Source organism: Sylvia atricapilla, chromosome 1 (assembly GCF_009819655.1).
Source record: "Sylvia atricapilla isolate bSylAtr1 chromosome 1, bSylAtr1.pri, whole genome shotgun sequence".
NCBI lineage: Eukaryota > Metazoa > Chordata > Aves > Passeriformes > Sylviidae > Sylvia > Sylvia atricapilla.
The window spans coordinates 56,603,194-56,628,095 of NC_089140.1; the positions used below are offsets into that span (position 1 = coordinate 56,603,194).

At 39.9% G+C, this 24,902-nt stretch overlaps 1 protein-coding gene across 1 annotated transcript in view; it reads right to left on the minus strand.

The window, feature by feature from the left end:
* The window catches only part of LOC136363757 (integrin alpha-9-like), a 210,587-nt gene that overhangs the window by 8,677 nt on the left and 177,008 nt on the right, over nt 1-24,902 (minus strand). Inside the window, 4 exon segments of the mRNA XM_066323225.1 lie at nt 8,173-8,292; nt 22,185-22,286; nt 24,019-24,138; nt 24,722-24,847. Of these exon segments, the coding sequence (XP_066179322.1) occupies nt 8,173-8,292; nt 22,185-22,286; nt 24,019-24,138; nt 24,722-24,847 (468 nt within the window).

Sequence of the window (24,902 nt, forward strand, 5' to 3'; positions counted from 1 at the left end):
TGAGAAAGTGGGATGGAAAATCCACCTCTGCCCTAACAGCAGCATTATATCTCATTCCTGGAAACCCACCAAGGCAAGTGCTATGTTCTTAAAATGGTGGAAGCAACCACTTGGATGTACCCTGTGCCCCATGCCACTGACAAGGCTACTGTCTAGGGCCTTGAAAAGCAAGTTCTGTGGTGACATGACACCCCAGAAAGAATTGAGTCAGACAATGGGACTCATTTAAAAAATCACCTCACAGACCTGGGCCAGAGAGCATGGTAAGGAGTGGGTATATCATATTCTCTCTCATGCACCAGCCTCTGGGAGAATTAAATGATACTACGGGCTGTTCAAAAACCACATTCGAAGCAATGGGTAGTGGAACCTTCAGACATTGGGATCTATGTTTAGTGTTAACTGACCTAGTTAGTTAACACTATGGGCTCTACTAATTGAGTTTGCCTTGCCCCATCAAAGCATTCACACAACAGAGAAGGGATAAAGCCCCCATGGTGCATATGAAGAATATGTGTTAGAGAAGTCAGTTTGGGTTAGTCCTGCTCCTAAGGCAAAGCTATCTGTGGGATTGTTTTTGCTCAAGGACCTGGGTGCATGTGGTGGGTAATGCAAAGGGATAGGGAAACACAATTTGTTCAAGGGGATTTGATTTTTGGGTAAGAACGGTCTGTATTGCTGAATTGTATAATAACAGTTGCTGGATGACACTGTCACTGTATGCCACAACCAATATGGACAAAAAGTATGGAATGCTCCAGATACACTAGTTGTGAGCTCCTGTGAACTCCTGATGCAGCTTGAAACCACCCATGCATGCCAACCCTCCTGCCCTGGAAGACATCTAGGACAGATAGAGCCCACAGTCATGGACTAAATGAACTCAACAGACATCTTGGAGGGATGGTCATTGACTGTAGAAATACCAGTGCTTGTATATACATGCATACCCCCCCCCCCCCCCCCCAGACACACATATACATACACACACACATATATATACACACACGCGTATATGTACACACACATTTATGTATAGAGTTTGAAGGTGTATGATCTGGGCATGACATTCATGGTATAGAATAAGTGGTGGATAATGTCCTAGTTACAGCTAGGACAGGGTTAATTTTTTTAGTAGCCAGAGCAGGCATGGCTAGAACACAAAGATTATTCTATACCACCTCATTTCATTGCTGGGGGCGAAGGGAAGAGTCTCTTTGGGGGAGAAGGGTTTCCTTCCACTTGAGTAGGTAGGGCAGAGGGACTGATGGGGTTTGTTTGTTGTGAGCGGGAGGGAATGGTTGAGGTAGTATGGCTGTGGTTGGTTGAGGTTGGGCTCAGTGAACCTTTTATATGTGAATTGCTCTCTTTTGTACACATTCATTATTAGTATTGTTGCTGTTTGTTTTCTTACCTAATTTCTGTTTCCAGTCAATTATCTCAGGCCGTGATCATTACCGTTTGTCCTTCCACTTCTCTCCAACCCACCACAGGGGAGCAGGTGGGGGCAGGGAGGAGCAAAAGGCTCAAGGTTTTAGTGGAAGCACTAAATTAGAGAATACTATTCCTAAACCGCAATGCCTGCAACTACTTTATCAGTGCACAGTAGGTAGACATACATATAAATGCCCATGATCTCAGTGTTTCAAAGGTCCCATGACCTGGATGTCCCCCTGAACAACTGGAACTAGACCTTAGAAGTCATTTGTTCAGTGATTCTTGTGCACAGACTACGAACATAGTATCTTTCCTATGTACCATAGGTAAAGCTTTATCAGTTGCAATGTACATGGATATGCATGGATAATTGTGGCTCTGTTCTGAAAAATCAACTCACAGAAGTGACTCTGTTGAATTTTCTCACTTCCTAGCCTCTTTTACAACACTGTATGAAAGGGTTCAGGAAGAGAGAATTACAGAAGAGTTTCTCTAGTTCCCAATTCTTCAAACTTACTCTGGTAGTGAGATCAAATTCTTTCTTTAGCAGAAAAATATTTTTACTAGTAATTTTTGTACTTGGACCCACAAGCTATACCAGTGCAAATAATTTATTTTGAGAAGACATCCTCGTGATTGCCCCATCATAAAGTCACAGTGAGAGTTCACTAGTGATGCCAGCAGAATTCAGCTCAGTGGAGACTGCAAAGGAATAGCTGAAGTTTCTCTAGATTTTTCCATCTAAAATGGAAGTGAATTATTGATAATATAAAAAAGTGCAAGAGCCTTCTTCTTCTCTGTTCTGATCCAGCTGGATCAATCACGGGTACTTATTTATTCACAGGAATCTGCTGCTACTACTTACATATGCTCAGGGAGCAGATGTTATGAAAACGTGAGTGGCTTTTTTTGTATTATCATTTTTTGTAACAGAATCTACATGTTCTTTGCATTAGAAAAGAAAATTGCCAAGAGAAGTTCAATTTCTAGTTTTAAAAACAGATTTTAGATCCTTAAGGTTTTCATCTTTCATGCAACCACATCCTTGGTACTATAAAACTTCCTCTTGAAGTTATAATCAAAATTATAGAAAGGTTTTTGAATTTCCTTGAGGGCCAAACAAACAAACCCCAACTATTTCCCACTGTTATTTTAAGTTAAAAATGTCTGTTTTCAAACATCTGCTTTGGAAATTGTCTTTAAAAGTTGGTAATGAGGGTTTTGGTATTCTACAACTTTTTTTCTTGATAAAGAATGCTGTTCTATAATTTTCTGTAGGGATAAAAAGCGAGCTGAAAATGTAATAAATATTAATGAAGCACGAAACCCTACATCTAGAGGTGATTCCACTATGAAGAATTATGTTTATTTGCTGTGAATGATGTGGATACTCTAAAATTATGTAGAGGACTTAAGTGCAAGCAAAAAGAGAAACTGGACCTTAAAGATTTTTTAATGTTTTCAGAAATAATGGTGAGCAATTAGATACACTTCCCATCCTTGAGAGACAAGGATTGTTATGTGATTTTATGTCGTTTGTTATGTGATACTGTTCTTTAGTGACATATATTTACATTTAATGTAATAAAATACCTACCATCACTAGAAAGAGATTTTTTTTTTTGTAATTGCCGTGAAGAAATCACAACATAGTTATTGTCTCACAAAAGACCACGCAACCCACATATCCATCTCCTTACAATTAACTCAGTTCAGTCAAGAAGTACAGCAGTAGTCACCATATGCGGAAGGCTTTCAGCATATTCTCCACCATACCTGTGGCATGCTGGAGAAAATGAGTGAATTAACATACAGTGATGGCTAATAAGGAGGCAAACAACTGGACCAAAGTAGGAATTGATACAACATAGAGTTGAATATATACAACCTTCTTTATCACTGGGGCTGAAGTGACACCAGGTCCCTTTTCCATGGCTCATACAAAGCCATTAAGAGAATGGAGAAAGCCCATTGAGGAAAACACTACTGGGACTCAGTCCTGAATTTCAAGCAAGGCAAGGAGAGATCCTCATCTTTAACAGGAGCATTGCTGTGATCTCATTTGTAGAATGGGTGCTTACAGTGGGTCTATGGTTGCTAACATTTGTTTCATGGGCAATGAATCTCTTATATTGTTAATTCCTCCCAAATTTTGCTTTCCATATACAGATACACACATGTGTGCACGCATACAGTTATATGTAAGCACAAAGAAATGCCCAGCTCCAGAACTGTGACCCCATCAGGCAGTCTGTGAGTTCACATATCCACATCCAAGGAGAGCCAAAGGGTTATAAGGGAAGAGGAGACATCATCCACTAAAGACAATATAGGAAGTGAGAAAAAGATAGAGGAGTTAGAATAACTAAATTAAAGGATGTGTGTAAAACCCATGGATGGTTTCAGGTTTTGAATCTAAACCATGTACTTATAGCAACTGTAATACTTTTTGAAGCACCTCCAGAAAGAACTGGTTATTGTTTCTCACTTCAAAACCTGAAACCATCCATAAGTTTGTACATACATCTTTAATTTAGTTATTCCAGTCCATGTACCCTTTCATAGCATAACCTTACTGCCATCTACAGCATATACTGAGTGGAAAGCATGTTTCTGGCAATATCAAACAATAAAACACCACAAAAACTTTGTTAGTGTGAGATGGGAAATTACACCTATTATTATGTAGTTATTTCTTGCCATGCAACAGCACTGTCAAGTTCTCTATTCAAACACAGGTATTTAAAGTCTTTTGCATACACAATTCCCTTTAACTGCCATGCCAGATTTAAATCCCTTCAACCCCAGCTATATCATAGGTAACAGCACTCACACAGAATAGCATTCTTCAAACACCCACAAAACCAGAAAACTTCAGTCAAAAATTATTTCAAACTGGTGAATTATCATCCCAATGAATTTTCTTGTTGGATTTTTTTTCTACTGCTACTTTCTGCATATTCAAAGGCTGAATTACTAGATCTTATATTTTCCTAAACTCCAAAAGTATAAGTACTTACCCAACACATCCTGAAGTATAGGCCTATGGCTATCCCTCTAAGATGTGAATTATAAATACATTTGAAGAGTGGTGAGATTACAAAATAAAATTTAACTTGCAATTGGGAAGAAACAAAGCTGATCAGAGGGCAGGCAATATATCTGCTTTTATTTTATTCACTGTTCGGTAAATCTCTAAAGTGGTGTTATCATGCCCAAAAAGGTTTATTCTCCCAATCAAATAAAGAGAGAAATAGTTTGAGATGTGGATTGTAGAAAAATGGCTATGTTTTGCATTTTAAGTCTTTTCCCCATTAATCTAAGTAGATAGGAAACAAGAAAAAAATTATAACCATCATATACTGTGATGATGGCTATCTTTCATCTTTTCTGAAACACATTCTGAACTACAACTCTACCTCTCTCTTGCCAGTGGATTGCATTTTTTCACATGGTTCCAGGATAAGAGCAACACAGCTGCAATGGCTGTGATGTTCTCAAAGTACTCTGGCATGCACAGCTCTCATTTGGAGGACACTGAGACCACAGAGAACATTCAGTCACAACATTATTGTTGCAGATTTGCATAGATCATTTTATCAAGAGAGATAACAAAGGCATTTTACAAGTACTGGACACATACCACCACTGAAATGTTGCCAATCTTTCTCTTGAGGGTAGTGAAAAAATAGATGGCAGTCAGCAAGCTCAGTGGTGAAGGCAGTGTTTTGGCTGTAACAGCAGCATTAACCATTTACTTGCACAAGAACAAATAAAAGATGACCAAACTCAATCTTTCTGCAATATCCAGTCAGAATTCAGAAAGCACAGCAAATCAGCAGAGTAATTGGCTGAAGAAAATCCAAAGTTTGGGTCACTGTTGCAAGAATACAAACCGTATTTGTCTCAGCAAGCCAAGGGTCTACAAAAATTTTGTGGTGCTTGCTTTGGTTCAGGAAAAGGAAAGAATAAAACAAATTTTGATCGTTCCTTAAGAAAATAAGCAGACTTCAAATGATCCACTCAGCTTCTGCTGGTGAAAACTTCATTATTTGTACAGACAGCCAACCACTTCCATTGTCCTATTTCCTCCTCAAGGTTTCCTAGATATTACACAAAATTAAGATCTATCCATGTTTGGGAGGTAATATAGGCTTGGTCTTGAATTACAGAAGTTAATTATTACCTGACTGCATTTTTAATATTTGTAACAGAATAATATTGAAAAAACCCCTTATTCTAGGTCTACTGAACCTAGAGTCTGTATCAAAAAAATAGAAGCCTACATATGAGACAGGAAGTAAGAATTTACTTAAAGCAACTAGATAAATGGGTAACAGAAGCAATAAAATTGAAAACTTTATCACGAAACTGTAGAGAATGCAATGTTTTGAGGATTACAGAAAGAGGAATTTCAGAGAACCCAAGCAAAGTCCGTTTTCACAGTTTTTATGGCCAGAAAGGACAGGTATGGGCTGTTAGGCTGCTACACACAGTAATCATATTTTTGTTATAGCTATTTGCAGCTGTTCCTAGGATTTTCTCTCAAAACTTTCATGCAATGAAATGGAAGTTCCTTCACATGTACTGAACGATCCCTACAAAATTTAAAAGAGCTCAAAGTATCAAGACTAACCCAGGAAGCAAAGGCCTGTATTAAATCTAGTGGAGACCAAGAATTTAATTTGTGCAAGTTTTACCTGAAGATTCACAGGGTAATATTTCTCTTATCTTGCACATTTTCAAACAGTTCATCTCATGCCTTTTTATGACAGGAAATGAGTAATATGAAATCAGTCATATAGGTATCAGCAGCAATATATCCTTTGTCAAAACTGTGTGTCATTGAGTCATAAACCCTAGGCCTCTTGCAGTCTCATATTTTTCCAATCTCATGATTATTCTTCCATCTTAATTGCAAGAACTTTTTCCTTTTCCTTTTACTTCCGTCTTACACAGAAAGCAGAAATATTTCCCGAATGTTGTAACAGAAGTTACGAGATAATCTAGACTGTGGTCAGACATTGTTTTCCAAATGAATCTGGCCAGAAAGTACTTAAAAATCTTCAAAACTGATTATAAAAGTACTTTAAATCTATAATGCATATAAAATTTGTGTATTTTATGAAGTAGCATGTGTATTCTATAACCCAACTGTACACACATCTATATAATTTAAAATAAGAATTGCACAGCCAGGTTTAGCTTTCTAAATCCATTTTATAGCTTCACAACCTGCAGCAATATGTCCAGCACTTTGGGGCTGTGGCCTCATGTCCTAGCACAGTCGGCCAGCAGAGCCTGTAGCACACATGCTGCTAAACAGTGCAAGTCAGGCTCCTGGATCTCTGCCATGGGAAGCAAAATAATGCTGGATTTGTTCCATGTGTGCATTTGAGTTTTACTTCTCTCAAAGACAGTCCCTGACCTTGACTGTGGTCTCTTAAATTTATGGATTTGGATTTTTCCATAAACAGGGAACTGAAAAATGAAAACGCTTGAAGTTCCTTACCCTTCATTATTTACCATACCAGATGGCTGCTGGCAAGTGTCAGCATCGGACCAGTTTTACTCTGTAACACTGCTTGAGTAAAATAATTACGCTTTGTCAGACTCTGTGAAGGCTGTCCTACAGGTCCAGATGCTTCTTCCTCTGGTAAGGTATTTTACTGCTCTGGAATTTGTTGTCTAAGGGATCTGAAAAATTTATTGTTGGATACTCCTCTCCCAAGGGCATCTATCTCTTGGAAAGTAGCTACCAACTAGTTTTTGCCAGACATGCCCCCAATTGCTTTGCTGGTCAATCAACGTTGACCTGATTTTCAGGAAGCTGGAAACTGGAAATCAGTGAACCTCGGTCATCCTAAAAACACAGAAATACAAAATATCTAATGTGGGAAATATTAAAGATAATAAGGCTTTCAGAAAGCTATGGATGCAGGCCTGAGAAACAGAAAGAGCAAAAGAATTTAGAATTAGCTGTGAATGCAAAGCCTGAAAATAGGAGAAGATACAGTAGTATAGCAAGCAAGGACATCAAAAATGGTTTGAGTCTTAGGTTTGGCTAGGATTGATCTTTAGGCTGCAAAAAAATACACTTAGCAAGATAGTAGATTGTTTTAAGCTTAATAATGGAATATTGTTTATTAATAGAAAGTATACAAGCAAGCATTGTTTGAAGCAGGTGTATATGCGCTTTCAGTGATTGGCTAGAACAATTTTCAATAAGCATTAGCAATATGATATTAGCTAGAAAGTTTTTAAAATGCTTTGGAACAAAGAAATCTTTGGCTGCTGCTGCTGGCAGATGTGAGCTGTTGCCATCTTTTAATTGTCTAAAACCCTGTTATGAGACTGATGCAGCAATAAAAGCTCCAGGAACGTCTAGCAGTAGTCCCATCCTGTTCACACCCAAAGTCCTAACATCTAAGTGTAATGTAACAGTACATTTCTAAGAGAGACTTTCCACTGTCCTGAAATGGTCATCAGAGGTTTCAACTTTTAATAACCAGGCTCTAAAACCCCCTATTTTTCCCTTCTTTTCTACTTCGTTGTTCCCCTCATGTCTTCACAAAAGGTTGTATATTAAATTGGTTTTGCTGACTAACGACTTTTGTAATGGCATAGACAATTATTCAGTTCCTAAAGAAAATGGATATTAAATGCAAGGATAAATTTCAGCTTTTTTTTCCCCCTGGGATTAGCTTCGGTTTTATGTTGCATCTGTTACCTTACCTTCCATAAGAGCACAGCCAGCAATAGGAAGATGAGAATTCCCACCAACAAGCTGATGGCAATGATCCATCCGACAACATAACCACGAGGCTCCAGATTGTGCAAAGCCTCAAAGACCACCTACAAAGCAATTAGAAAAAGATCTTTTTAGAATTGGAAGTTGTATTGTTTTGTTTTGTACTTATCTTATTAAACACATTGTATGGTGGCCTCACTGATCATATTTAATCTGTCAAACAAAAAGGGAATGCAGCCTTAATCTAGTGCTTTCCAACAATTTTTCCCAAAGGACCCAAAGCTTTCAAGTGGATTTTGAGTAGTCGTTTGTTGGATCCAAATAATATCAGCTTCCTCTCCAGCATAAAACTTACCCTGCCAGCCTCCAACACTGAGCTTGTTCAGGTGCTGGGCCATCATGAGAGGAATGACAGACTTGTATTTACAAACAAGCAGTGAGTCTGCTGCTAGATAAAATTAGCACTGAGAGATAAAAGAAACAATGGAAAGGATTCCACTGACTGATGAATGGAAAAGAAGATATTTGCCTTTAGTAACAAACTGTAGGTTTGCTGATAAATTAAACTAGCTGTTGAAAGACAAAAGAAGCAATGGAGAAAACCCATAAATTCCATAAGAATTAAAAATTAAAAGGGGGGTTATACATTAAAGGTGATAATTAGGTGCTAGCCACTCCAGGAAGTCTGTACCTCTCAAGTACCTTAGCCAATAGGGGAACAGAGAGGCCTGGAAATTAGGACGAATAAGAGGCTGCATCCTCCAAAATTTGAGACACCCCATGGGAGATGCCCCATGGCCTCTTTTTTTATTCAAATAAAGTAAAAACAGTCCCTCTGTCTTCTTTTTGGACATAAACCTCAAGTGCTCGTGGATTAAATTTCCTAACAACCAAATGTGCACAAAGTTTTGCATGAAGAAAATCTATCCCTTGGATTGGTTTGAATTGGCATGACATCTTGCATGGCTTCTCTTCCTCTTCATGTTCTGGTCCTGCCAAACCCCCTGATGCTTCACACAGAAACATTCATGATCAGTTTCTGTGGGTTAGGTTTTCTCAAGTGAATTTCTTACCATTTGTTGTCAGGCAGATGCTGGGGGTGGCTTTCTAGGTGAATAGACAGTGATTAAGAAACAAAAGGAGTAGACAAGCACCCTGATATACCCTTGAAATAGTTTTGGGAAGGGGAGGGGAACAGGCATTTGGAGTTTCTTAGCTGGGTGGGAGTAGTCGTTTCCCAGCTGGGAGCAGAGACAGTTAAGTGGGGTTTTTTCACCTAAGACCTCTCCTGCACTGTGGTTTCAACGCTGCCATGGAGCTCTGCCTGCCATCTGCTTGTAAGCCTGTTGCTTGCAAGAGAGAAAATCCTGGCTGCCCCATTGACTGAGACTTCACCAGCTGCTAGCACTGAGAGAGACAAGCACAATGCATATGGGTGCCTGGGGGAATTGTTCCTTCCCCCATCCCCTCCCTGAAGCCACTTCGTGGTGAGATGCCTGAAGCCAGAGCTGCCTTCGCTGGACCTCTTCTCTGTATGGTAGTGCAACATCATGATAAAGCCCTGCCTTCCTTCCTAGTGTGTACTGGCTGCACTTAGCAGTGGCAAAGACCGATCACCACTCGCGTGGGTGCCTGGGGTTAACACCTGAGGTTCCACCAACCGAGCAGGTCCTGCTCAGTCCCAGCTCCTTAATATAGTAGATGGAGATAAAGCCCCAGTGACCCATGTTAGAGGTTTGTTGGGAAAGACAGTATGGATCAACCCTGCCTCGAGTACAGGCAAACCCATCCGTGGAATTGTCTCTGCTCAAGGACTGGGTGATACATGGTGGATAATGCAGGAAGATGGAACAGTACAATGTGTACCTCAGGGAGATCTGAATGTGGGGTAATAATTTTCTTTTTCCTTTCCCCCTCTCTCTACCTGAGCTGCTAGTACCACGACCAAGGAGGTCCTGCTCTTGCATCAGAGTGTCCCCTGAAGCCATGAGAGGGGTACTGCACCTTCTCTGGTTCACCTGAGTCACCATCGCCCTGTTGTGGTTGTAACTACACCAAAGGAGAAAGAGCTTAACGGGTGGGAAAAGTCTGTCAGCAGGGTTCTTTTTAATCATCGTTGTTGTTGTCTGCTCTGTCTTGTTACATGTATATATTCTAGTAAAGAACTGTTATTTCTTTTCCCATATTCTTGCCTGGAATCCCTGAAAGTTTTGAAGTCACAATAATTTGGAGGGAGAGGTCATCTTTGCATTTCAGGAAGGCTTCCACCTTTCTTGGCAGATATTTGTCTTTTAAACCAAGACTGCTTGTTAGTTACTTTTTCCCCAAGAAAAGCTGGACAACTCATACATCACTATTAAATATAAATCTTCCCTGCTGTGCTTTACAAGACACTTTGTGTGAGAGACAAGGACACATGTAGTCATGGGTTTTTCTGGAAATGCTGGGAGCTGTTCTCTCTTTTTCTATAGCGTGTATGGGAGGGAAATACGGACAACAAAGAGCGTTCCCCCCATCTGTCTCAAGGAGACAATGGGAGCAGATTACATTATTCATACATACTGTGTGAATTTTCAGCCTCTTATTTCAATCAAAACTAGTTCCTCAGTGGAAAACTCAAAAACATCTCTCCTCAGTGAGGGCTATTTCTGTGTTAAATTTGGCAATTTAATGTTGGGGGTTAGGTTTGCCTCTTTTTCGCTCTAAAGAATTTTTTTCCCCCCCGTAAGTTACCAAGGAGACCAAGTTGGATACTTAAAGGGTAGTTAACTGAAAGAAAGGGATGGCCGAAACTCGGCTGGGGAGATTTTTTTTCCTTTTATCTGTTAGGGAGGGGTTAAATGCCTTCTCTGATAAGAAGCCAGCTGTTAAAAACTGGGTGGAGCAGTGTTGCTTATCTCTGATCAGATGGGGCAGTGTTGCTTATCTCTGTTTATTCTTTCACTACCCTCATGGGAATATCTTCTGTTAATGGGCCATTAAAGCTCACCAATGACATTACACATTACATCATACTATTGTGAGATGCTCTACCCAGGGAGGAGGAGACAAACCATCTTCACCTAGATAAAAAGGAGCCACAAGTTTCACCAGACATCCAGTGTTTCCATGGGACTCCCAAAGGAAGACCGGACCTATGTCTGGACTCTTGGCTCCACAGGATCATTGCTACTTCAAACAGGACCACATCTGCCACTCCAGGAGGGCTTACTTTTTGGACTGCTCCCAACACCCTGACCAACAGGGGGTCAGGTTGTATTTCTGACTCTTTCAGAGTTTTCTAGGATTTCTTATTTGTTTGTTTGCTTGCTTATTCTTCTGTGCTACATTTGTATTTTTAATATCCCTAGTAAAGAACTGCTATACTTATTCCCAAAATGTTTGCCTAACAGCCTTTTAATTGCAGATTTATAATAATTAGGAAAACGGAAGGAGGGGGGCTTACATTCCAAGGGAAAATCCAATCTTCCCTGGCAGATACCTGTCTATCTAAACCAAGACAAATGTCTAGCAAATGCAGAGGCAGCAGAGTGTTTTTTAAAGGTAATTGATTTGCTTTGTCTGGCTTTGTTTTGCAAGACAAAGTAGCTAGTCTTCCTCCCTCCTTCACAAACCACTTCCACCATCTTTGCTTGAAAGTGCCAAAACCATTTTGTATGTATGAACTACTAAATCAATGTTTTTTAAAAAAAATTAACTGTTAAAAGGTGAAAATCCAGGAGTTATAGTCACACAGAATCACCAATCCCAAGATAAAAGGTCAATGAAAGACACTTAAAAATATTCATTCACTGCTAACCCTGTTCAAACAGCTTCATTTATGAGACAGAAAAGGCAATGCAATACCATGCAATTTCTATGAATCTTGAAGGTAAGCATTCAAGAAAAAGCTGCAAAAGAAAGGAGATGGCAGCACTGGTACAGGGGCCAGAGATGCTCTGTGTTCTCCAACATACAGATTTCCAAGCCTCAGAGAAAGCCATGGGGATCCTGAGTGAGTGCAGGCAACAGCTCTTCTGTGAGTGGGAGATGGGAGAAGGACAGCCTCTCAAGATCCCACTAACAAACATCTCTCTCTTTCCATCAGCTCATGTAGCTCAGCAAACAGCCACAGATGAGAGAAAGTAAGTCACTATATTTTCTCTCAGTGTTGCAGTAAAGAAGTACTCAGACATCCTTCATCTCAGTTTCACATGGTAATTTAATGCTGGTTAAGATAGTAGCTTTTCTGGAGGAAGAATTTGAATATAGCTGATTTACACACTGCTTTTTACTATAAATGGGATGTTAACAGGGATTTCACAGAATCACAGAAGGGATCACAGTGGGCCATCTGGTCCAACCTCTCTGCTCAAGAAGGGTCATGCTAGAGCACATTGTACAGAACTGCATCCAGATGGTTCTGGAATATCTCCAGTGAGGGAAACTCAGCTGGAAGTGAGATTGTGATTGGCTGGAGGGACACATGGACAGTGTATGAGCAGAAAGGTGATTGGATTGTAGAGCCTGTGGACAGCAGCACTGAGCTGGGCCAGACGATGGGTGCCTTCTTTCTGTTCTGTTAGGTCTTGGTTTTGTTTCAGTTATGTTGGGGAGAGATTAAAGGTATAAAAAGGGCAGGAGTTCTATAATAAAGTGATCTCCTTTGGATGCATACGGGGGTCTATGTCACTTTATTCCCCATTGCTACAGGTTGGAAGATCTCTTAAGAGAGGCACAGAAGGTGTACATCAAGAGAGATGAGGAGAAGGCCAAGGCAAAGGCCAGGGTAATAGTAACTGCTATTAGAGAAGAAAATCAGCATGTAAGGAACAGACTCTGTAAAGAAGAAAGACTTCAATTGGGAGAGAATGGTCAAAGACAGGATAAGGTTCCTTGGGACAGGACTCGCTTCTATTGTAAGGACAAAGGACATACCAAGAAAAATTTCCCCCAAAGGGAAAGGGATCTGAAGGTTTATGAGGACCAGTGAAAAGGGAAGATGGAAGACTAGGGTTCAAGGAGTCTACCTCCTGGGCACAGAGTACCATCAGGAGCCCTCGATAACCTTAAAAATAGGTCCCCAGGAAGAAGAATTTGAATTTTTGGTAAACACAGAGGCTAAAAGAACTTGTGTTTGTAAAATTCCAAAGGGATGTGAAAAGAGTAAGATACCATGCATGTAGTGGTTGCAAAAGGGGAAGAGTCTTAAGCACTAATTTTAAAGCAAGTAAGGTTTGAAGGGACAAATAAAACACGAATTGGGGATGTTCTATTAGTTCCAGAAGCAGAGTGCAATTTATTGGGACAGAATTTACAGATGCATTTGGGAACTGGGTTGTTCCCAGAGGAAGGGAAAATGGTAGCTAAGCTTCTTCATTTAAGAGAGAAAGATGAGGACAAAATTCTAAATAGTGTGGGCAAGATGGTGAAACTGAGGTAAATTAAACATGAATCCTATAGTAATAAGAAAAATTGATGAAAATTGTCCAGTTTGGGTACTACAATACCCACTCTCCCAAGAAGGAACATAGCAAGGCATTTCCACACCCAAGCAAATGATTCTAATTAAGAAAAAAAGTTTTGGTTTACCTCTGGACATATAAGGAAGCCCAGCTAGAAAGTTCTGTGCCCTTCTCATCAGCATTGGTCAGTGCCAGTGTAGGTACACTGGCTGGGCTTTGGAAACATTTTTCAAAACCTGTAGTTGTTTCTATTGGCAGCAAGCCAAATTGTCCCCCCTTGATCCTTGTATATTTAAGAATGAGCTCAGAGGTGCACAGTGCTTTTTGGGGTGTCACAGTCAGGTGTCAGATGCTTCTCTGGCACCTGCACATGGCTTTTGTTCTTTTGTTTCCGCATGGTTTTTTATTTTCTCTTTTATTAACACTTTGCTTTACAAAACACACCCAAGGAGCCCTTTCGCAATATTGTTAAGCCACTCTGGGAGGTTGCAGGTCAACCCTCACACTTGATACATCTTCAAGGGGCTCATTACACTCTGGCCACATGTAAACCTGTATCAAAGGGAGATGAGGATTGCAGCTGGTGGTCCAAGTCTTGCTTGAAGAAGGGACCTTAAAACCATCTACATCCCCCCCTAATAAACCCATATTGCCAGTAAGGAAGTCAGACAGAACTTACCAGCTTGTCCAAGACTTGAGGGAAGTGAATAAAAGAACTGTGAATCGATATCTGGTAGTGCCCAACCTCTATACACTATTGGATAGTATTCCTCCACCACACCAGTGGTTTAGTGTGATAGACCCAAAAGATACTTTTTAGGCTTGTCCATTAGCAGAGGGAAGTAGGGATATATTTGCTTTTGAATGGGAGGACCCTAATTCAGGAAGAAAGCCAACAGCTTCAGTGGACAAGGTTACCCCAAGGATTTTCAGTGTCTCCCAACTTATTTGGACAAACACTAGGAGAAGTACTAAAACTTTTCTCCATTACACCTGAAATGAAACCTATCCAATATGTAGATAATTTGCCTCTCTCAGGAGAGGGGGAAAAGAAAGTCTGGGATTCCACCATAGTGTTATTAAATTTTCTAGGAAACCAAGAATTTTGAGTATTGTAAGGGAAATTTCAATTTGTAGAACATGAAGTAAAATACCTAGGACATATAATTTGTCAAGAGAAAGAATTATGGGGATAGTCTCACTCCCATGGCCAAAAACTAAGAAGGAGATTTAGAATATTTTTAGGCTTGTTAGGATATTGTAGGCTATAGACTGAAGGGTACACTCAGGCCATCAAACATGAAAAGTTAGTAGGAGATGAGATTAGGTAGGAAAAGGAGGATGAGCAAAAGTTTGAAGATTTAAACCATAAATTAGTCAGTGCACTGCCGCTGAGTCCCCCTGCCTTAGACAAACCTTTCTATTGGTGGATGTAGAAAAAGGGGTAGCACATGGAGTGCTGGCCCAGGACAGGGGAGGATCCAGAAAACCAGTAGCCTGTTTACGAAGACTGCTAGACCCTGTCAGCCAAGGGTGGCCAATTTGCCTTCAGGCAATGGCAGCGATCACTCTACTAGTAGAAGAAAGCAGAAAACTGATCTTTGGGGGAAAATTTTAAGTATATACCCTACACTCAGGAGTATCCTAAGTCAAAAGGCTGAGAAATGGCTCACCAATTCCCAAGTGTTAAGGTATGAAGCCATTTTAACAGATAATGATTTAGAGCTAATCACAGATAGCCATCTTAATCCTGCCCAGTTTTTGTATGGAGAACCAGTGGAAGGACTAGTGCATGACTTTTCTAGAGGTTATTAACTACCAAACTAAGGTATGAGAGGACCTAATGGATCAACTCCTCCAAGGGGGAAAGTTATTATACATTGATGGATCTCCAAGGATAATCCAGGGGCACCAGGTATCAGGGTATGCTATAATCAATGAAGGTTTGTAAGCCATAGAAAAGGGAATGTTACCTTCCAACTGGTCAGCCCAAGCATGTGAGTTATATGCCCTAAAGAAAGCTCAGAGAATATAAACACAAGCAAGGCGAACAGTGTACACAGATTCAAAATATGTTTTTAGGGTAGTGCATACCTTTGGAAGGATTTGAAAAGAGAGGGCTATTAAATTCAAAGGGGAAGGGACTGGTTCACGAAAACTCAAGAAAAATTAGAAACTTAAAATTACCAGAAGAAGTGGCAGTAGTATATGCTAAAGGATCATCACATCATGAGTGACTCTGGAGGCATGGGTAAACAATTTAGTGGATTTGGAAGCCAAGGATGCGGCTGAGTCAGGAATGGAAAAATTAACGATAGTGTTAACCCCTATGGGAGAAATGCAGGAAGTCCTTGTATTTAGTGGGATGAAAGAGAGAGAACTCCTTAGAATAGGAGCAAAGAAAGATAATGAGGGGAAGTGAAGGTTACTGGATGGGAGACAATTGTTAAATAAACCACTTGCCAGGAAAATTCTAGAACTCATGCATGGTACAACACACTGAGGTACGCTGAGCAATCAGCTCTTAAGGGACTGGGGCTGCAGAGGAATTTTTAGAATAGCTAAGCAAGTAACTGAACAGTGTGTGATATGTCAACAAGTGAATAGAAAAGTCATGAGGAAAATTCTTGCCCAGAGGAGGGCAAGAATTAGTCTTACGACTCTTTCAGAACATTCAGGTAGACTTTACAGAGCTTCCCCAGGTACAGCAGTGGAAATTTTTGCTAGTGATAGCAGATCACTTAACCCATTTGGTAGAGGTGGTGCCCACTGTTAAAGTCGATGCCAGTATTGTTAGTAAACCCCTTCTGGAATCACTCATTCCCCAATATGGGATGGTGAATAGGATTGAATCAGACCAAGGAATTAATTTCACATCTAAGATATTACAGCAAGTTGTTCAAGCCCTGGGGGTAAGATGAGAGTTACACGCTCCACGGAATCTGCAGAGTACCAGTCATGTTGAGAGGTTGAATCAAACTCTTAAAAGAACTCTGGTTAAGCTGATGATTGAAATCCAAATGTCATGGATAAAATGACATCCTCCCTTTAGCTCTGTTAAGAATTAGAACCCAGCTCCGGTCAGATCTAGGAGTCTCACCCTATGAAGTGATGTTTGGACTACCCTTTTTGATCTCGCCCCAGAGAGTTGCTATCTATGAGGAAGAGGAAGCCAATGCCAGAAAATATGTTATGCCTATAGTGCAGACCTTAGAAGGGCTAAGGCATAAAAGACTGATTCCTCAAACTACTACCCTGGACTTCAGACTTCATGTCAATCCTGGAGACTGGGTAATGATCAAGTCATGGAGAGATCAGCCTCTAACCCTCAGTGGGAAAGTCCCTTTCAGGTATTGCTCACCACTGAATCAGCTGTGCAAACCACAAAGCAAGGATGGATTCATCAACAGAATTAAAGGCCTGGTGGAAGAACCCAAAGAAAGACTACAATATCCAGACTGGATGAGACAAGATTGACTCTTAAGCAGGGACCAAGAGAAGCACCAAGACATCCGAAAAGTAGAGTCCACCTTCCACCAGCCAGCTCAAGAACAGTTTTAAGGAATTTGAACCATACCAGTTATTGATGTAATTGCCTTTTTTAATGGATGGTGACTGCAAGTATCTGCTGAGGGGAAGTACATGGGGAACAGGGGGAGGTGCTGGGGTGGTTCACTTAGGACAAGCGGAATAGGACAAGAACTAGAGGACAAGACCAGGTTGGCCCCTGTGTTCACCACCGAGAAGATTATATAGATCTGCTGCAGGCAGCAACCCCAAAGGCATGGTAAGGTGGGGGCAAGGAAGCTGTACTGGGCCTCTATCGTTCCTTGACTGTCTTTTCTCTCCAAAATCCAATAAGGGTACAATTGACAAGTGGAATACAACAGGGACTGAAGGGCAAGATTGAGTTGGCCTCTGTACTTGCCACTGAGATACACTTGCTATGGGTAGCAACCACATGGGCGTGAGTAGATGGGGGTAAAAAGCCATACCGGACCTCTGTGATTCCCTCTTGCCAGGTTCAGCTAATTGCACCAATCACTGTGCTTAAAACCTGAGGGTTTTTTTTTCCTGTTCCCACTGTCCTCATCTACATCAACAGATGCTATTATGACTCATCCAAAATTAAATTTTCACTCAAGAGAAGTAGGAGTGGATCATCAAAATTGAATTGATTGCTTGAACAAATGACTTATAGAAAAGGAAAAGGAGGGTTTGTTATAGATAGGTAATGTGATGGTTGACTCTCACAATTAAGAGATGAATATTATGTGCATGTTAAGGGGAGTTTTACTGATGTATAGTTAAGTTATTATATGTTCTCCTCATAGTCCTCTTCATCCTCCCCTTTGTATTGCTGTAACAAGATGGCCCTTGGTAGTTGGGGCGTTTGGAGGGAGGGCAGGCTTTTTACTAGGAGGCACAGCAATGGCAACACCTGATCTCCACAATCAAGTTGCAAGAAAGTGATCTCCACCAATGGACAGCGAAGAAGAGTTGACTGACAGACTTTGGGAAGGGGTTAGGGTTACCTTATGCAATACCAGGAGTATAAAAGGTGGAGCAGCCATTTTGTGAGTGAGCACGTGGCAGTTAATTCCATGCTCCCAGCACTGCTCTTTCTCCTTATTCTGTCTTTTGTTATATTTTGTTAAGGTTTAATAAACCTTTGAAATTTTAATAGTGAGCATAGCTTCTCACAATCATGAACACTGTCCAGTACCACAGGCTGCTCCTTTCAACACAGACATGGAGAACAGGCCAAAGTCAGGAGGCCTCCATGCTGCAGGCAAGACAGCTTAAGTTTAGGTTCATGAATACACATTTAAATCTCTTTGCATAGAGATATGCATATAAAGAGTCCAAGTCTTCACAACCATAAACTTAATTTTTGAAAGGGTTTTTTAGCTGTTGTTTTTCCCCCAAATATATTGCTTTATCATTGCATACCTAAATTCTGAGCAGAAAAAAAATAATCATGGAGGACAACCACTGGCCTGCGTTGCATTGTCTTGGTTTAAGACAATTTACCGGGAACACTATACAATGATTTTTCCCCCTTTCCAACAATAAGAAGAAACTGAAACTAGTAGATGTAAGTGGAAAAATACCGGTTTACTAGCAAGCAAAATAGCAGCAGGCAAAAAACCCAGTAAACTATCACTAGATACAAAATTGCTAAATCTCACAACCCCCACCATAGACAAAGAGAAACTAGAATTTGCAGAGCGACCCATCCTATGATGCTGGCCACCACAGCTGAGTGTGTGGTTCTAAAGATAAAGGGAAAATGGCCGCAAACCCTACCACAAAGGTTGGAACTTATGAAGCAGTTCTAGTGACAGATAAGAATTTCCATCATGTGTGGGATCAGTGTTGCTGCTTGCTGCCGCCTTCTGGACTCTGCCAGTTTTGGTGTTGCTGCCTTGGGTCCCTTCTCCCAAGATGAGAGAAGGAAAGAACAGACTTTCTGTACTGATGACCCGTGGCCTGGCACCAGACCAGCTCAGGATTAGTACTGCCCACAGGTGTTGCAAAATTCACTCTGACACAGTTTCTGATTGCAAAAAGCAGATTCTCCCCTTGCTACAGTTGCAAATAGAGGCAAGAAGAGGCCAAGAGGCAAGTCAAACAGGGAGAGAGATACATGCCTGGGTGTCCCAACTTCATAAAAGCCTTGGGCACCACCTCCCTGCTCTACTTTCTGGCTACAGAAGTCATAAAGAGACAGTAACAATTTGGGGCATACATAGATAGGGAACAGAGTAACATTTGGGTTAGCTGGCATATACATTAAACCCAGAGTGGCTGAGCTGGAAATAAAAGACCACTGAACTCTATCCTGAAGGCAGGAAAGGTTCAAAGGCTTGATGGAGCATACCTGTACTAAGTGAATAGCACCAGACAGTGGCCTGAAGCTCTACAAGTCACTGTGTTGCAGGACTTGCATACATTTTATCTGGGGTTGCCTTTTCATGCAGTCAGCTTTGCATTCCATCACTTTCAATAAAGGAAGACTCAGAGGCATTTGAATAGTTTTGTTGTAGCTAAATCCAGTTAATTCTTTCTTCCACACTTCCAAAGGCAGTCCTTTTGCTCCTTAAAGAGCACTCCTCTTCTTCCTGCACACAAGTAGTGACCAGAAAATGTGGATTCTTTGATCTGGTATTTGACTACTTGTTCTCTTTCAACTTATTGTTGGTTTTGCTTACAGATTGAGAAGAGAGCCAAACCTTCATGGAAACTCATATGATGAAGAAAATAAAGTATGCCTCTGGAAAATATGACTGTTTCAGACAATATATATGTATGTTAATACTGCTGTCATTCCAGAGCCAAATCCAAACTATCATCACCTTCTTCATGTAATTTGTCTAATATAACAGCTCAAACACCCTATTGTAACCAGAACCAAAATATATATATAATTACAAATCACATAAAATCATATCCAAATCCAGATAAAATGTTTCTGAGAGATGCACAAATGCAAATATTTTTAAAAAATGAGTTAATTTCAAAGACAGCCTACTACCCAACTTACAGAAGCTCACATACACTTTTGCATCTCTGTACAAATTGTCTATTGAAGTTTCTGATAGAGTTGGTGTTTATATGTGGTCCACTGGTATTTCTTATACTATCATAAAAAATATCAGCCTTTCTTTTCCATTTGTCTCTTGTCTCCATTCATCTTCTTTGCAGAGAGTTTGCACTCTGATATTGTACACTATAATGTAAAAGTGGCAATTGAAATAATGGTACCTGGTCCTAAAGAACCATTTAAATACGATAATAAGCCCACATTTATCCATAGAAAGCAAAAAGGCCTTTTCAACCTTAGCATGATAAAGTGTCTAAGAAATGTTAGGGAACACTGTCATAAACAGTCTCATAGGAAGTCCATGTACAACTGTACAGATGGAGCTGCTGTCCAAATGGATATAGTACAGCAGTCTCTGGTCAATGAAGAGTACAAGATGAGCTTTAAAAAGGTAAAGAGGAGTTTGAATGAAGACATTTTCTTTCTCAAGTCTCTATTTCCAGCTAAATAGTTGCAGCTTGCAACAACTACTCTTCCCTTATGCATTCCACAAGAAGAGAACACAGAAAAATTAATACCTTGAGCCAAGCCATATCTTGTATTTTTGGCCTGGACATGACCCTGTGCAAAACACACAGCAATGCTGAAGCTGGCATTTGGAAATACGACAAAGCAGAGAGGAAATGGCACTCATATGGGAAAAGACTTGAAACTACAGATTAATGTTGCATGGCTTCAACATGTAAAGGATGCTCTTTTACAGCTAGGGTTTCCCAGGAACTGGAAGCAAGCTCGTTTGAAGATTAAGACAGCTTCCTAACACACAAAGTGAGCTGCATAATGCAATTCAAGGCTTGGCAAAAGGCTTTCTGAGAATAGGAAAAGGAGAATCCATTTTTTTGCCTACTTTTATTTTCTTTTTTTTCTCTAAGCATTAGATAAGAATGAAATACAGCAGAGCTTGCATGCAAGCTGCAGAATTAAGGAGAGGCCAAGCAATGTATTAACACTTAGGACTGCAGGACACTTATAAGGCACATTCCCAGCAATGGCTAACTATGTTTTTCATTTTAACTTCCAAGCCTATTGCATAGAATGGTACAGAAACCTGACAAAGAAAATAAAACAGAAGGGAAAAAAGAAGTTCCTGTTATATAAAATAATTCCTTTTTCTGACTGGTCTAATGAAATAGAAATTCAAGACTACAGTTACAAACACGATTGTTGCGGGATACATCTGGTGCAAGTAGCTGGGTTTGCAAGCTGCAGACAGAGATGCCAATTTAAACGTAGATTGAGCCCTTTGTAGGAGCCCAACACAAGAGGCTCTGAACCGTGTGGCACCAGCCAGGTGAACAGACACTGAGACACAGCAGGAGCACTGAACAGCCAGACTTTTGGACAACAAAAGGCAGGAAGACCAATGACACCAAAAAGATAGGAGACACAGGAGGAGCAGAGGACTCAGGAGGAAGAGGGAGACCAACACAAAATGTGGCATCAGCTCATACTTGATTTTTACCAGCTCAGTACAAGAAAAAAAAGTTAAATTAATTCCTGAATGTATATACACCCTTTAGCATTTTCACAGCTTCCAAAATACCATTAACACTTCTAAATATTTCATTCTGTCACATGTGAAAAAAGACATCGCTGAGGTTTCAAGTCTCTTCTAGGTTTTCAAGGGAAATTTGAATTAGATTAGAGCAAATAGTAACCCTAAATCAGGAAGCTACACCTAATTTTTGCATTAATACCTCACAAGTATTTTAGTGAGTACAACACAGATCACACTGGTTCGACATAACATCATTCACTCTGTTGACATGGTTATCACAGAGAGCCAAACCACAAAAACAGTTCACAGTACTGTTAATCTAGTCAGACAAAGTGTGGGGACTCTTGTGGGCTAGCCCAGGTACAAACGCCAGTTTGTATAGAGCTCTCAATGATTTTTCAGCCCACTGGGATAAGGAAGCATTTCTCTTCAGGTTTGTGTACTCACTAGTTTTTCTTCTGGGCTCTCATTGGGCACCTCCACAACTCTGAGGTCATGGTCCACCTGCAGTTTTGCCCTTGTGACAAACTGGATGACAGATGAACTGTCCTGAGAAGCAAAAAGAGGAAGAACTGGACTTAACAACAACAACAACAACAACAAAAGCACCAATCCCCCTGCCAAAAAAGTCCATCAAACCATCAAACATTTGCCAGTGTAATAAATATACCCAAAAAACACTTAGTGAAGGCTCGGCTGGCAGTTAAGCACCAGCCTGGTTATAACTCTGCTTTGAAAAAATATACTTTATGCTCATAACAGACAGATATACCCGAGCACATTATTTCAGATTATTAAAAAATCAGGTATGTTAGACTTTAAACACATACTTTGTATTTGGTCTGTTAATGTTACCCACATTTACCATTAAAGCAAGAGAGAATATTTCCAATGACACAAACAGGCTCAATATTAACCATGAAAAATGTTCCAGCTTGATTTTCAAGTGAACAGAAAAATTACATACAGGAAATTGGGATAAACTACAATCTATCCCAGGGCCAGACCTTCTTATCTGAATCTGTGCATGGCAAATATCTTAATTATTCACTGTACAATTCCTCTCATTAATACATATTTCTCCAATAAAATGCCTGGTGCATTTTAACAGGTGTATTTCAATAAGATGCCATTACAACTCAAAAACTAGTCACTTTTATGTGGTCTGCCTTTGGAAGGGTATGTAATAAGTAGAAAATGGCATGCACTGGTGATACTCAAACGTGTAAATACTGTATATCTTTTAAAGGAGTGTTACTAAAAGTAATCTTAGAAGGGAGCCAGCAGATGGGATCAATCCTGGCTATTCGCAAGTCTGAATTTTGCAGAAGCATATTTTGCATGCATTCAGTTACTTGCTTACATATTTCAGCATTTCTATAAGTATGTGACAGATACCTGAAACTTCAGGCCTTGCCTGTACTTGCTGTTTTCAAATATAAACAAACATTAACAGACTTACTGGTTTCAACTGGAAAAGCTCAGGGCTGCTAATTACTTTAGCAACTAATTAGTTGCAAAAAGCAACTAATTACTTTTTGTTTTCTAATAAGGGCTCTCTCTGACATTTTTAATCTAACAACTATCAAACACAGGTTTATTTTAATAGGCTCATGTTATCAGCTTTTTCCTCCAATTATCTTGTTCTCTCATAACCTTACAGCATCTTGACAGAATTAGAGTCAGCATTTTTGTAAGTAAAGGAAAACAGGTCAAAATGCAGTAAACCACAAAAAATTTAAAAGATTTGCTGTCTCATTTGGTGGCTTCAAAGACAGAAATTAACTTGCAGGTATTTGTTTCTTGTCATAAATGTTAAGCTCAGCACTAATGTGGTCATGATGTATCTTCTTTGAATAATAATAATAATTTGAAGTAAAAATGAAAAAATACTGCCATATCTCTGTTTACACAGAAAGATAATACCTAGCTGTTCACAGTTTACATTCACTTATATTTTTTAGAATGGAAACTTTCAGAAATCAGTTCGATTTTTAGAAATCTCTAGCCTTAACACCATGCACACAAATAAGAATTTCATTTGTCATTTTTCAATGTATAAATTTCTCAACTAAATTTATTTCCATCTTAATGGATAATGGGTAAAAACTAGGATTAATACCTCCATACACACTGTTAATAATAGATTCACTTTCTTTTATACCATGGGGTTTTTTTCACACACTAGTAAAGAGAGGCAGAAATGAAAGTTTTGAGTTCATTGGTTCACATAAGGACACTTAAATTGGCATTGAAGACAACCTACAAGGAGACCACGTACCTTTTTGAGTATCTCAGTATTCAGCAGCATGTAGATATTTATATCACAGGACTCTGCTTTAGGTAGCGAGCTTAAGTTGCAGTGTACAGTTAAACAAGATCCGGCTGATCCCTCACAGTCCTACAGGAAATATGGAAAAACTTGTTAGGCAAAGGAGGTAAAAATTCAGTGATAAACAAAACCAAGAAAACACACCAGAAAACTAAGTTATATAGTAAACTGCTATAACACAGCACCTCTGCATTGAAATAGCAACTTTCAAGACCTTAAGATAACTGGATACAGATGCCTGCAAGAAAGCAAGCCAGGTAAAATTTCTTCTACAGAGCTGCTGAGCCAAGCAACCATTCAGGACTGGAAGGAATAGGATGGCAGCTGCACATTAGGCCTTTGTGTGGGTAAGGCACCAAGTACAGTGCCCCTATATGCCTTTGACAGAACATGTGGAAGCAAAGGCTCTGATAACCAAGTGTGTGCTGCCATGTCAGCTAAATCCCTTTCTACTGCACTTCCTGAAACTTCATATTTACTTTTAAAAACCAGACAATTGCAACCACTAAATGTCCCCCCAGCATATCATCAGTTTTGTAATATATGCTCCATAATGAACTATCTGCTTCAGATCTTCATGCAAAATCATATAAAATGTTTTGTAAAATATTCTGTATGTTCAAGTGGTGCCATAAGTGGTATCATTTCTTACCAATACTTTTCTGCCAGACTTGGTGAAAAAAGCAAATATTGTGTGGAAAATATTTTCATTCTCTTGAGGAACAATGCATGGGCTGTGGTTTCTATGGAAAGAACAGCTTCCTTTGTCCTGACCAACCTGCATGCACAATTATAAATCACAATTATTATTCCAAATCAATGAAATTATACAA